This window comes from Dunckerocampus dactyliophorus, chromosome 19 (assembly GCF_027744805.1).
Source record: "Dunckerocampus dactyliophorus isolate RoL2022-P2 chromosome 19, RoL_Ddac_1.1, whole genome shotgun sequence".
Classification (NCBI taxonomy): domain Eukaryota; kingdom Metazoa; phylum Chordata; class Actinopteri; order Syngnathiformes; family Syngnathidae; genus Dunckerocampus; species Dunckerocampus dactyliophorus.
In genome coordinates this window covers 6,767,507-6,782,607 of record NC_072837.1, presented here as the reverse complement: position 1 = coordinate 6,782,607, position 15,101 = coordinate 6,767,507, and the positions used below count along the sequence as shown (strand labels likewise).

The 15,101-nt window shown below is 41.8% G+C and overlaps 1 protein-coding gene across 5 annotated transcripts in view; it reads left to right on the top strand.

Annotated features, from left to right (window-relative positions):
- The window catches only part of lama2 (laminin, alpha 2), a 202,011-nt gene that overhangs the window by 127,899 nt on the left and 59,011 nt on the right, over nucleotides 1-15,101 (top strand). For 4 of the 5 annotated variants that reach the window (XM_054760839.1, XM_054760838.1, XM_054760836.1 and 1 more), the window contains 4 exons: nucleotides 3,511-3,722; nucleotides 11,203-11,309; nucleotides 12,924-13,104; nucleotides 14,929-15,065. In XM_054760839.1, the coding sequence (XP_054616814.1) occupies nucleotides 3,511-3,722; nucleotides 11,203-11,309; nucleotides 12,924-13,104; nucleotides 14,929-15,065 (637 nt within the window). Of the gene's footprint in view, nucleotides 1-3,510; nucleotides 3,723-11,202; nucleotides 11,310-12,267; nucleotides 12,541-12,923; nucleotides 13,105-14,928; nucleotides 15,066-15,101 lie in introns of all 5 variants that reach the window. The other variant, XM_054760840.1, reaches the window with a different exon arrangement.

Sequence of the window (15,101 nt, the reverse complement as noted above, 5' to 3'; positions counted from 1 at the left end):
ACACATGATTTGAACAATGTAATTAACAGGCTGTTAATGCCAAATGGATTCAAATGGAACATGCGCTTGTTGGATGTAGCCGCTGCTCAATGGCAATAACAATTATCACCAAGGTTACTCCTTTTATTTAAGAGCGTATGCTCAAAAATGAAAATGAAAAAGTATTCGATGTTGTCTAAGTCTATTGATCTCTGTTATGCGACAGGAAGTTCGTTCATAATTGACGGCAAACAACCTTGAGCTTCACAAAGTACCAGTGTGAATCATTTTCTTCCACAAAGCTATGAAAAGGAAATCAAGGCCCACCATACTTTCACGGTCTGTGGCATTCCAAGGTGCTTTCACGCCAAAAGCCTTTTTGTGCGTTTATACTGTGGTTCATTCTCTCGTTTCCTTTCTTTTTAGCTCTTAAGATCCTACTATATATATGTCAATTCAATGACAATCTTATTGGGCGAGGCTTTTTCAAAGAATACCTGCTCATCTAAAAATAAGAACTCCAGGTTTACAGGATGTAGTTTACCTTTCAGTTACCTTCAGTATCTATCCCTTCCTGCACCCAGAGGAGATGGTCAAAGGCACTGTAGCCTGCTTAAAGGAAGAGGCTCTTTAATTGGGCAAGCAATAGTCAGCACTGAACTTGTCACACATTGAAATGAAGAGGGGTCACGAAGCAGAACACGACTGCAATCACAGTCCCAGCATAACATGTAACAGGTAAGGAAACACACAAAGGGCAACTACTACTACTCTGGGGAATAATAAACAAAAAAACCCTAAACATGTAACTTGAGCAAGTTTTTCTAAACAAGTTCCGCAAAGCAGACTGGCAAGGGTATCAAAGTATATTTTTGATCACTTATGGCTAAGGTGTCAGCTTCTGGTGGTGTTTGTTGACAAGTTAGTCTCTCGGTTGGGACTTGATTCTGAATACTTCATGCAGCCCAGACTCTACCTCAAGCGGTTAAGTTAAGTTTGAGAGCCCTGCTGTGGACCGAAGCAAAAACACCCTCAGATGACATGCAAACTAAAAGTTAAATTAGTAAAATTAGTGTTCATTCATGCGTGCTTGCACTTTGTTCACATTGTTTGTGCTTAATGCAAACCTTCGTTAATGTTTCCAAATGAGATGAGGTTAAAAGATGAGAAGAGAAAATACATGCATTTTATTGCGGTTCCGTGACGTGAAGAGACGCTTGTACAGATGAAGTCGTCACATGCACCTTCTGTCTTTGTAAAGAGAGTCAGCTGACAGATAAATTGGCTAAACGTCCTTGCTAACTTGCGCTGCGCCATTACGATTTAATTTACCATAAAGGTCAGAATCCAAATTTTCAGTGTGGCTGGCTTGATTGCACATGTTGGGGGAAAAAAATGGATAGCTTCTTTAAAGGTCATCTGTTTTGATGGTGCTATTTCTAACGTTGTTATTCTAAACGTTAGTGACTCATGTAACCTTAAAAACATAGATAGATAGAGGCTTCTGCCATTTCTCAATTCATCCCTGGGTACACTTGAACAAATAAACACTTGTTAAATAGCAGGTGGTGCCATTTCGGTAGCTGTGATTACCTTTACTCTGGTCACCTTTTCACAAGGTGTTACCGTTTGGTGCACTACAACCTGATTCAGTTAATATTTCCACTACAGGTGAGTTGGCAGGATGTCAATAGTGTATAAATAGTTTGACATCACAGCAGCAGGCACTCAACACAAACCCTCCTTGCCTTTAGACAAACCAACTCAGGTTGAAAAAGATAAACTTAGAACAAAATACACATCAGCATGGTCTTACGGCCATGCAGCAAGTGCAAACGTGAATATGAAGTATTGCCCTTAAGGCAGGTGCATCTCCAATAAGTGTCAGAGACTAAAGTAATGTACAGTTGTTTCCTCTTCCAACTGTGCTGCATTATTGATAGGATCCAACAGTAAAAGTACACAACAAAAGACTAGTATAGTATGTGCAGTGCATCTCACCGGAGAGAAAAAAGGTGAAGGAGTTTTGAATTGAGTCTACGAGAGCATAACAATATGTTTTAGAACGAGAAGCACGCTGTAGCAACGTGCTCGGAGCCCGTGACACGCTAATCACTGAGGTGGTGACTCCCTGAGAGGCAGCTAGTGTGCTGCGGGAGCTGACTGTGCACTGACCCCTTATGACTGCTGTGAGGCAGGGTGGCCCTCTCGGCAGCAACCGCAGAACAATACGTGTTTTCACTTTGAAGTCTTCAAATACCAGAAAAGTCTCCCGCTCACGGCGGGAAAAGTCCCTGCATTTCATAAAATAAATCCCTGGTGTAACATATCCTGTAGCCGGTAAAATCAGGCCTTCAAAATAAAGGCACACAAGAAAACAATTACATGGCTGTACAACAGAATTTAACGTTTTTTACCTTATTTTTGGGAAATTGTCCCTTTTTTTCAAGTGCAAATGTCACTACAAAAGTATAGGCATGTGTGAGCGACTCCTTTTTCCTAAAAATATTGTCATTAATTTAAAAATCATATTGTTGCATACATATTTGACCAAACCCATTCAAAATGAGGTATAAATGCTCATACTCAAAAGCAACATAAAAAATAGCCACCTCTACTGTAGTATTCAACATTTCTTTCAAATGTATGTCAGAGATTATTGACTCTGGAAAGCTCTAAATAACAATATTGGCTGTTATGGACTCTAAAGACAAGACCAGGTTCACCTTATTTCCAAACCTGACATTAAATGCTTTTATTAGAACATATCATATAACCCTAATCTCTCTCACTCACCATCTTAACAGCTCAACTTCCTGGCCGGTAAGATGGTTCTGACCACGTGTAGGCACACTCCTCCTTCATTTCTTAAGTCGGTGCTCTCACTTCCTTTGGGGTTATTTTGAAATGATCCACAAAACAAGGAGAGAACAAAACAGAAAGTGGAATACAATAATATATAAGACAAAAAAAAATTTCCCACTCTTAATTTTTATCATGCTGGAAAACATCTTTTTCTTGAAGGCGACACACGCATACATACACACATACAAAACCTAATAAACCAGCTCTATTGAGTACCACTGGGGGTCAGTGGTAATAATGGCTGGATGCTCTTCACTCTTCGCTCTTTGTCCTTTACCTCTCCAAACTCAATTCTGGCTCCAATCTGAAGACCCTTCTCCTCCCCTCTAGTCCACCTCTAACTCTCTTCTCTCCTTTCAATATCACTCGTCCTTTCTTATTTCATATCAATTCCCCTTTCAGCTGCGTCCTTTCAGCGGATTGTCATGGCACTCTTAGACTCGCTTTAATTATGACGCAAATGAGAGGAACAAATATTGGAAATGTGTTACAGTTGACACTTGTCCCGCACTTGTGTGTCCTTGCACTCACTCGAAGCGACACATATTTTTCTTTCCACATTAAACAAAGCAAAATGTAAAATTCCACGTTGGATATTTGTCGAGATTACAAGTTGATTTACAAGATGAACTTCAGTCGTTAATCCATCTGGACGCTGCCTCCTAGGTGTGCCAACGGGTATCACGGCCAACCTTCGGTCCCAGGAGGCTCCTGCCAGCCCTGTGATTGCCATGGTAACCTGGACCTGACTACACCTGGCAGCTGTGATCCAATCACAGGCCAGTGTCTGCACTGTCGCCAAGGTTATGGCGGTGGGACATGCGGCAGTTGCGACAAAGGTTACTTTGGCGATGCCATCACTGCAAAGAACTGCCAGCGTAAGTTTTTACATGTACTTTTTACTATGGACTAATGTGGATAAAGCACAAATACAAATATAAAGCAGAAATACAGTATCTCACTAAAGTGAGGACGCCCGTTATATTTCAACAACCATTTATTTTTGTCACAGTACGTATATAATCTACTATCGACTGCAAATGACTCAACATACAGGCGTTATTTTGTATAGCTATAGCTGGCAACACATGAAGCATGCTGGTAGCGTAATGGTCTGGGGTTGCATGAGTGCTGCCTGCACTGGGGAGCTGTGGTTAATTGAGGGAAATGTCAGTTCCAACGTGTACTGGCCCACCTGGAAGTTTTCCAACATGATAACAAGTCCAAACACACGGCTTTTTAGACAATAGACAGTGTTGACTTATTTTCAGGGCCGTGCGGTGGCTTAATGGTTAGCAATGGTTAGCATGTCGGCCACACAGTCAGCAGATCGGGAAGATCTGGGTTCGAATATCTGTTTGGGCATCTCTGTGTGGAGTTTGCTAGTTCTCCCCGAGCGTGGGTTTTCTCCGGGTACTCCGGATTCCAAAAAGGTTAATTGGTTAAGGTTGGGGTTAGGTTCATTGGTAACTCTAAATTGTCCATAGGTATGAATGTGAGTGTGAATGATTGTTCGTCTATATGTGCCCTGCGATTGGCTGGTGACCAGTACAGGGTTTACCCCGCCTCTCGCCCAAAGTCAGCTTGTGTAGACTGGGCTGGGATAGCCCCCAGGACACTAATGAAGATAAGCGGCATAGAAGATGGATGGACTTATTTTCACTGGGCTGTAAATATAGACTGCTGTCTAAGCTGTACACTGACTTCTCTATATACTGTATCGTAGTTTCATTTCTCTAGTATTGTTCCTTAAGAAGATAAAATAATGTTTTTTGAATTGTGGGTTGCCCTGCGATTGGCTGGCGACCAGTCCAGGGTGTACCCCCCCATCGCCCAAAGTCAGCTGGGTTAAGTTCCATCATACCACCGCGACCCTAATGAGGAGAAGTGGTACAGAAAATGGATGGATGGATGGATGGATGAATTGTGGGTGGTGTACTCACCTCTGAGATACAATATAGACATTTTAAACATAATAATAAACAATCACTGCCACCAGGCTCAGTTTTCTGTCTGCCACTGTTGATATCGCCTGTACATTTTGATTGGTCTGTGTGAGGGAAGTGACATTAATGAGTGCTGTGGTTTTTCAAAACTATTTCCACCTGAAAGCCCCATCATCGCAGTGGAGGAAAAAAATCACCAGGCTGAAGGTGTTTTTTGCACTTAGCACTTGGAGTGCTGTCAACAAAATAGATGCTGCCAAAGTCTAAAAGACATCTCGTGTCCAGAAGCCCATTAGTTTGAAAACAACCGATGATTTTGCTGCTATTGCCGTTTGTCGGCAAATACAATACCTTTTGCTTTGTAACATGGACTCGTGTTAATACTGTAGAGCTTTCCACTGGATAATTGCTGTAGTGATAAGTATATTTTAGTTGACAGCAACCCTAATTGATGCATGAAGTATTTTCATTTCCTGAAGAGCCACATCTATCCATCCATCCATATTCTTCTGTTCATATGAGGTCGGGTCGTGGGGGCAGCAGCCTAAGCAGGGAAGCCCAGACTTCGTCCAGCTCCTCCCGACAGATCTCAAGGCGTCACAGTCATAGTCTCTCCAACATGTTCTGGGTCTTCCCAGAGGCCTCAGACCGGTGGGACATCCCCTGAACACCTCCCCAGGGAGGCGTCTGGGAGGCACCCTGGCCAGATGCCAGAACCACCTCATCTGGCTCATCTCAATGTGAAGGAACAGCGGTTCAACTCCAAGTTTCTCCCGGATGACAGTGCTTCTCACTAAGGGAGAGCCCGGCCACCTTATGGAGAAAACTCATTTTGTCCGCTTGTACCCGTGATCTTGTCCTTCACATCACTAAAGACATAACAATTAGAGATGTTCAATAGTGTGTTTGTACCAATATATAATATAATATCCAGCATGGATACCAATATAGGCAGCAGCTCTTCCCTCAAACTAATGTTGTGTAATGATGAACACATGATGCTTCTTTTACTGTGATGCCACACATTTCACAAATAAACACTGTTTATGCACAATAAGACAAATACTGCAACATGCAATGTAAGTTACAGAAAAAGTGCCATATTTATTTTAAAGCTATAAGTAAAGTATGAAAGTCTAGCCTAGACAAGTGAAATTATAAACCCAGCTCATTCAACACGTATACCGTTTCTTATTGTGCTGCAGATACGCTGGCTGCTGAAGTGATTCTTCCTGAGATGTGATGTTAGATTAGAAGTATTAAAGAAAGACGCGTTACTCACCCCTCGCAATGCTTCACACTCATTACAAATTGCTAATTACTACGGCTACGGCATACTGAACTGGCGCGCTTGTTGCTGTGTGGAGTACAACGTCATCACTCGTGCACAAATATCATTATCGTCAGAAAAAAAAAAACAGCAGAATGTTCTTCTCATACAGAAAAGCGTTGGCTACCTTCTGTTTTAATTTATGACTTCATTTATGACTTGGTGAAGAAAAATGAGCGTGGAATTTGGGCCCCCGGTCCTAAGATTTCTGAGTAAACGTAGTGAAATGTAGGGAAAAAAAGCCTTCAACAATCGTTGAGTTTAAATATTTGATAAGTTCAACTCATAAAACTCAATCAGCCAGTCCAGGCTGTACCCTGCCTCTCACCCAGAGTCAGCTGGGATAGGCTTCAGCTCATCATGTAGTGTAGCTCGTATTCATCATATAAGACTACAAAAAGTAATACAGTGTAGAACAAGCATAAAACACACCAAAGGGTCTGGTATAAAAGCTCTCAATCTCCATCCACATATCCCACCAATTGGATTTGCGGCTCAAAATGGGAAATGTCTATGCAAAAAAAACAGACTGAAACAGAATTGTACATTATGTTATGATCCAATAGTTTCTCAATAGGAATATTATTGACAGTGATATTTGCTCTATGAAAGTGACATCATTAATCCAACTACTGAAATAGTCAGCACACCATCAGGAGTGTGTGCTGTGCATGTTGTGGTCAGTGTGTGTGTTGTTGTGTTGCACGGTCGAGTATTGGAGAGCAGCTGTGCAATCCGCAAAGGTGTGATGTCGGAGCGGCCCACTGGCTGCCAGATGTGTTCAAGAGTGAGAACACAAACTCCACCTGTGCAAAGGGAGACAAAAGAAGTAGGTGCAGATACAGATGTGCAGGTGCTTGTCTGTGGAAATTAAGATCTGCGTTGGGAAAGAATGGCAGGGAGCGAGTACACACCCTGCAAAGAGCGATAGACGGGCTGTCCAATCAGGAGACAGATAAAGCAGAAAGGCAGCTAGACAGTCTGACTTTTACTATTAATGCGTGTTTGATAGTTCATTGTTCTGTAGCTGTTTTCCCTCTACCCGGCTAAATGGTTATTGATTAATCGGCTTGATCTATTGCACTGCTCCAGTGCTGATTGGCTGCTCACGTCTGGAAGATGGAGGGTTGTTATTGATCCTGTGCAAATGACAAAAGACCAGCAGGAATTATTAAAAGACAATAACTCTCTCCTTCTGTCTCTTTGCCTCTCCTTATCGCTCCAAGTCTTAATGAATTTTATTGAGTGGTGTGCGGAGTTCAGGTCAAGTCCATTTGCCTTCCATTACACTGCAAAAATCCAGTGCTTTTTGTTTGTTTTGATGTCATTCGCAGCCATTTCGGCCTGACGTGCCTGTGATAGACGCATAGTTTAATTAATTATGTCAAAGTGAGTCCGACATCAGAGAATGAGGCTGAGGATGTATGTGTGTCGGTTCAATAATAATATCACTATTTGACTATTTTTCACATGAGGAAAGGTCTTCTGAGGAAAAGAGTGGATCTGTAGTAATTCAATAATGTAATAAAGGTTCCTTCCGTCCACTTAATGAAGGTTCCGCAGACACTTCATAGATCAATAAAACCTTAGGAGATCTTTTTGAAACCTCACAATTCAAACTCTACTCTTTCCCCATGGCCGGAGGAGTCCTGTGTGCTGCAGAATTTAAAGCCCAAATCGGTTCTTTATCTACAACAAACCAGGTGTCAGTGTACAGTATTGGCCCAGTTATAAGACAACCCTGACTATAAAGGCAACCCGTCTTTTTCAAGATGCTTTTTTTCTTATATATTATATTTCTTAACTGCTTGACAGCTGTTTGATGACTATGTTGTATTCATTACCATCATCTTAAGATTACCATCATAGCAACTTGAAGCACTTATTTCCAGTGTGTCTCTGTGTTGCAACTGCTCCAACCAATCTCTCCACATCATTGGTGTGTGCGCAAGTGACAGGAAGAAAGACACCACCTGTTAGTTTGCGTGTATAACTGTCAGGACCCTAAATATAAGACAGCCCGTCTTTGGGTTTGAATCTCCGCTTGGGCAACTCTGTGTGGAGTTTGCAGGTTCTCCCCGTGTGTGCGTGGGTTTTCTCCGGGTACTGCGGTTTCCTCCCACATTCCAAAAACATGCATGTTAGGTTAAGTGGCGACTCTAAATTGTCCAAAACAAAAAATAATGCTATTAAAACTCAAATTGTGCTATTTGGAAATAGCAGAAAGGACATGTATGACCAAATACAAATAGACGGAGTGGACGTTGAAATGGTGAACGAAAATACATTGGGAATCATAGTAAAAAAATTATCTGGAAATCTCACATTAAAAATAGACAACATAAGGTGGCGAGAAAGATGGCAAAATCTATTCTTGATCAAAAATCACGCCATACTCTTTACTGCTCTCTGGTATTACCATATCTAACTTTATGTGTAGAGATACAACAAGGCATTACTCTCCTCTGACCAATGCCACTCCTGCCTTTCTTCTGGTCTCTGTAGTCCTTTAATTACTTAAGTTTGTTATTTTAGTTTTAATTAGTTTTAATTAGAACTATAATCACACTGTAAACGCACTCTCACTCTGAGGATCTCCTGCTGTTGTTGTTCGCAGAAGGGTTTTTCACTCGCTTCCTGAAACTTCTGCTGAGGGAAGAATGCGGGCACAGTATTTGGTCTTTTGTTCATAACCCAAATCACCTCCACGCGAAAATGGCGAAAACTCAGACGCGGATACTTTGGAAGTTGTTTGCTTCCACAAGCAATCTCCCACTGCTCCCTCCTCTTGCTATCAGTGGGGAAGCACTAAGGACTGACATTTTTGCCTTGAGACTGAAAATTGCAACCAATGGCTGCACAGTGTGGCTACATAGTGATACTCACAGCTTTTACTGGAAACTCAACTAGAGACTCAGGGGGGGAACCTATGTGTGAAACTACGTGAGGACTGTTAAATGATACACATTTTTAATCACATTAGTCACAGATTCTAAATATATTAATAATGATTAATCACCTTTTACTACTATGTCTGAAATTTTTACTGTATTTTATTCACAGAAAGATACATGACAGTTATATATATTCAATATACTGTATGTTTATTTAACAGTTCCAAATGAACTGAAAATTTGAATCACGCTTAAACATGACTGGTGAGATCTGCTGGATTCATAGCTGCATAGCTCCTTCTCTTGCAAATAGCGCCATCACCACTTTCTATTAAATTGACCATTTTTGAAAAATGGTTTATTTACAGCTCAAATACAGAAAAGTGAATAGACGGGGATTTATTGTATACAATAAATAAATACACAACAAAATAATGTCCACTGTCAAGGCCAACTCAGACAAAAAAAGACCGCAAAAAGCCCACATTTTAGACCACAACAAGGCTTGCAATGTGGCCACTGACAGAATGGAGTCCAGATGGTCGCCCAAAGGGTGAAGCGAGAGGGGCGAGAGACTGTTTTAGCGAGTGTGTGTGAAACAGTGTTTATATGTGTATGTTCTCTTGTCTGTTTTAACATGCTGTGTTCATGTTCATGAGTAGGTGTAGGCATGTACTCATACATACATAAACGCCTCATTGCATTTGAGCGTGAAGCCCGCGTTACATGTGCGTGTTTCTTTCTGTGTGAGTGTGGACATCTGTTGTAGCCCTTTTTTTTCCATCACTTTCTCAGCCCACACTCAGGTCCGTCCTTCTGTCTGCTTTGCATCTAACAGGAGACGAGCGTGTACATGTGTGACCACCTTATTTCCTAAGACGCAGTGTGTTTTTGTTCGTGTGTGACAACCTCGTGCGCCAGATGGGCGCTGTGATGTCTGGGCTTTTAATTGCACTTCTAAGAGGTTGATTGGCGTGTGTGTTTGTGTGTCTTGTTACTTCAGTATATCTTAAAGGGATAGTTTGGATTTTTTGACATGAAGTTGTATGACATCCCCATCAGTATTGTAGTCCATTAAGAGCGACTTAGCCCTCACTTGGTCTCCTAAGTCCAGTTCTGGTCAGATTTCTGTGATGAAGAACGTAGTTCCGCTTAGTTGCTGGGGACAATGAAGTAGAGTTTGGCTTCTCAAATCAATGTGTTCAAAAGATGAATACATTTGCATCACAAAAATGCCTTCTCAAAGAAAACAAACCTCACAAAACGCTCGGTGTTATATATGTCTCCCGCCGTATGCCTGCATACTGTCGCCTGTGCGTCCATGTGTATGTGACGAAGAAACTCGCATCTCGCTGTTAATGGACAATGGGGATGTCATACAACTTCATGTCAAAAAATCCAAACTATCCCTTTAAACGCACATGATTTAAATAAAGTTGATAACGCGAATGGCATTCAGTCGAACACAGACCTCCACCAAGGCTTAAAAATCCTAATCCTAACCATTGTAGACATCCGATTTGTCCAGTGACAAATCAGCATTCATCGAAAAGTCTGCCTTTAACAGCACAGGACTTAACCAGAAACCCAAGTCATGGCATGAAGAGTCATGCATGCTGACATGCAAAGTTGATGGAATTATGGAAGATTTTAAAAAAGGTCACAATAAAGATCACCACAAGGTTAATATGCTTGGTGACTTGTAACCAGCATGAATAAGACATTGAATTGCTGCATTACAGAAAAAGCGATAGTTGTAACTGTAACTGCCAACACTGACCGTAAATGGAATGAGTCATTTTAAATGGAATCTTTTCTTTTAATAATGAACATTATTTGGCCTTGAAATTGGATTTAATATAGAATTTGCTGTCAGTCATTAAACGCAGAGCAATTATTTCACATTGCCACAAAATAGTTCATGTTGGCACCCAATGCTTCTTTCATTTGTCATACAAAATATTTGACAGAGGAATATAACCTTGATTTGTCATTTGCGCTCTTTTAACGCATAAAGTAAAGCTCCGAAAATGTATTTGACAAGAGAAGAGCTGTGCCGAGGACGATAATAAAGTGGACGTCAACAACTAATCCTCGAGACCACCTTAAGTGCTTTAAAGCAGTGTGAAGTGAACCCTTTAAATCCAACATAATTGATGCAAAATATGCCTCTTCTCCTCCGGTGCAGCTTGTCAGTGCCACGTTAATGGCTCTGTCTCGGAAGTCTGCAATAAGGAGAACGGCCAGTGCCTGTGCAGAGAAAATGTGGTCGGACGGCAGTGTGATGGCTGCATGGTAAGTGTTTTGACACATGTTAATAACACTGCAGAGTCACAATGTTTCCTGTGGTACCATTTTTATGATTATTTATGCCACCTTTATGATGTTGAATTACATTTTGTTATAGTTGTGCTATTTTACTTTTGAGTATTTGTGTACCAGTTGTCATCCACCCTTGTACCTGTTCCATCCTTTTCCTTTGTGTCTTTCATGACCATTTTTTTTTATAATGAACTGCTTTGTTTAAGACGAAATGATGTGCTGATTTGTAGTAAATGTTGTTATAAATTTGTAATAAATCCGTGATAACTGTCCTGCTACATATACTATGGGTACAATGTACAGTAGCTACCGTAGGCTGCAGGGTCATACATTTCTCACCAAATAATCCGGAGGCAGCAGAGTCGAGCCGAGCATTTTTCTTGGGTGAATTAATTTACATTTTAATTATTATTAATTTTTTTAATCCATTCATTTATTCATTTGCTATGCTGCTTAAACCTCACTAGGGTCGCGGGGGTATGCTCGAGCCTATCCCAGCTGACTTTGGGCAGGAGGCGAGGTACACTCTGGACTGGTTGCCAACCAATCACAGTTTTTTTGAATGTGGATATGTATATGCAGGGAAATGGATAATTACATATGGTTTCTATATTTTCTTCTGGCTTTGAATTTGTTTCTGTACAGAATTATTTTTTATATAAAATGCTACTTTTTTATATTCACCCATAGAGATGCAATGTACAGTAATAGCCAATAGTTTCTTCTCATCAACACCATGAGCGTCCCCATACTTTTGACTCATACGATATACGTATGTGTATATGTATTACATTTTATAATAATAATATTTTAACATTCTAATATTACAGTTGGTAGTTAGAGCCAAACTAAATTCAAGTGACCACCATCATTCAGTGTTTGTTGGATTACTTTTTTAACACCAATGTGATCTGTGTTGTGATTGGTCCAGCCTAATTGGTGGCGGGATGCTGAGCGTCAGGAGTGCACGGCCTGTCGCTGTAGCCATTTTGGCTCCGTCTCTCAACGTTGTGACGCTGAGGGCCGCTGTATCTGTCGGCCGGGCTTTGCGGGCCGGCGCTGCGACCAGCGTCAGCGAGGTTACGAGAGACGGGAGACGCGGCGCCCAGTGGAACGCGTCCCTGTGGAGACAGTGCAGCAGAGATGGGGCGGGCCGTCTCGCACGGGTGGTTGCCCTAGGGGGGCTTACAGGCCCAGTACAGGGGTAAAAAACTGCACGGGAATGATGGAGTGAAGCATGGGCGTGTGATGTTTGCAAGCCTTTAGACGGAAGAGTAATAATATACCTAATGAAGACGTTGCACAGTGAACATCGTACCATGCCAAATCAGTGCATGACAACCTGGTGTGAAGTGCATACTAAAGATTTTGGTTGTCAAATACCTTAAGTGTTTTTCATTCATTTCACTTACCATATTTCCTGCACCTTCAATGACAATGTAGTTGACTGGTTTCCATTCATAGCCTGGCCCGTCTGATAACCCAAAAATGCCTGGTGACATATGAGCTTTACACTTGAAATAGTTTGGAAGTCTTGCCCTCCACTTTACAACCCCTCTCACCTTGTCTGTTTCTTTTTGTCTCCAGCCTCAGACACACGGCATCGCCACAGGTGGACACTGCGTGCCGTGTCACTGCAACTCCTTTGGTTCCAAATCGTTTGACTGCGACGAAAACGGTCAGTGTCGGTGCCAGCCAGGTGTCACCGGACCTAAATGTGACCGCTGCTCACGAGGATTCTTCAACTTCCAGGAGGGAGGCTGCACACGTAAGCAAATACAAACAGTAGGATAGGGGGAAAAAAATGCAGTTTGAATCTGAAAATTCAAGTTTTAATGCTAACACAACCTGGCCCAGACTGGGTCATGCTCATCCCGCCTCGGTCCAGTCGCTACTGGCTCTCAGGGTCCATCAGGGTGCTCCAGGAAGAGACGCATGCAGGCCAGCAGGGCCGCCCGAGACCCAAATCGGTCAACCTGCACGAGTCCTACTCCAGTGCATGTATCGCGCTCTGATGGTGTCGTTCTCGTTGGGTAGCAGTGGCTCAGGAGGTTCAATCCTCACTGCCTCCACCCTGTCACTGTTGTTGTGTCCCTGGGCAAGACACCTTACCTACCTTGCCTCCGGTGCTGCCCACACTGGTGTATGAATGTGAATGAATGTTTGGTGGTGGTCAGAGAGGCTGTAGGCGCGAATTGGCAGCCGCGTTTCTATCAGACTACCCCAAGGCAGCTGTTGATACAGATGTAGATTACCACCACCATTGTATGACTGAGTAGTGAATGAATAATGGGTTTATAATGATTATTATTATTATTATTGAATTTTGAAAACTATATAAGCGGATTCTAAATAAAAAGAAATGCACAAAAATCATATTTTTTATAGTACAAGACGTTTGGCCCTAATAAGGCCTAACCTAAACCTATGATGTTATCAAAGCACTGATGTGATGTTTTAAGGAATTCACTGCACTCGCACTGCTCTACAGCATTCAGGCTTCCATGTGTTTACATGTGCCATCACTTCATGAAAAAACACTGTGTTATTTTCCTGACTTTGTGGCTAATTTCTCTTGTGCAAGGAGGCAGTTAGCATCAAATACTGGCGGGAGGAGTGAATGCATTGATCAAACGACTCCTCTACATACTGTAGTGCGTGTGCATGTGCTCATGCATATACAATCATCACAATCACCTCTTCCAGTGTTGCGGTGTCACGTTGGACATCAGTTAGAACCAATATTGGTATTTGACACTGGTGTATTGATACCAGGTCATATGCGATATTGAAACAATGCAATGTGGTATTGATATTTTGTCCCACTCTTACTTAAAGGTTAAACAGCACTTCTGCTGGCACTACCCAGGCTGTGTTCAGACTATTTCTAGCCTCTGTCATTATACTTGGGTATGTTTATATGTGAGATGCTCACATGTTTGAATCACCCACCCTAAATAGTTGGCACTGCAGGCAGCAGGTGCCACAAACTTTGTTTGTGCTGCCTAAAATGAGGATTAAGAGTGACGACTATATGAATAGCTCTCCCCTCATATCTCCTTATGCAATATGTCAATGATGCCAACCACGATTGACAGCCAAGAACAGGCAGGAGCAAACACAGCTTGCTTAGTGACACCGTCAAAACGGATGATAAGCTTGGGATTTACTTGCTTTGGCTAGTCTTTAAATTTGGGGGGATTAATAGTCTGTTAGTGTTTATTTAATGTTACGGCTAATTTACTGGAGACGGAATTAAAATATCTTCCAGCCTCAGAGGATGTGAAATATTTGCAGAAAATATTTTGAACTGAAACAGTGACACTTATTACACATGAACCAGGGGAAGATCATTTATTATTTGCTGTATATCAAGAATCCTTGTCTATCAACATATTATTTAGTAGAATAACTTACAGTAGTTCCATAAGGGCAACCTTATTTCCCAATTGTCTGTTTTTTATATAAAACCTGACATCCAGTATTACTACTTTTACTAATAAAATGTACACATTACTGCAAAGTCTAATGAGAAAACATGAATGGATTATTAGATATTAGGCTCAAATTCTTCTCCTCTGCTGTGTTACAGCGTGTCTCTGCAGCCACGTGGGAAATAACTGTGACGCCAACACAGGACAGTGCATCTGTCCTCCAAATACGGTTGGCGATAGGTGCGACCGCTGCGCTCCGAACCACTGGGGCCATGACATCATGACTGGATGCAAGGTACCGTGACAGGAACTGTGCAAAAGTCACCACGAA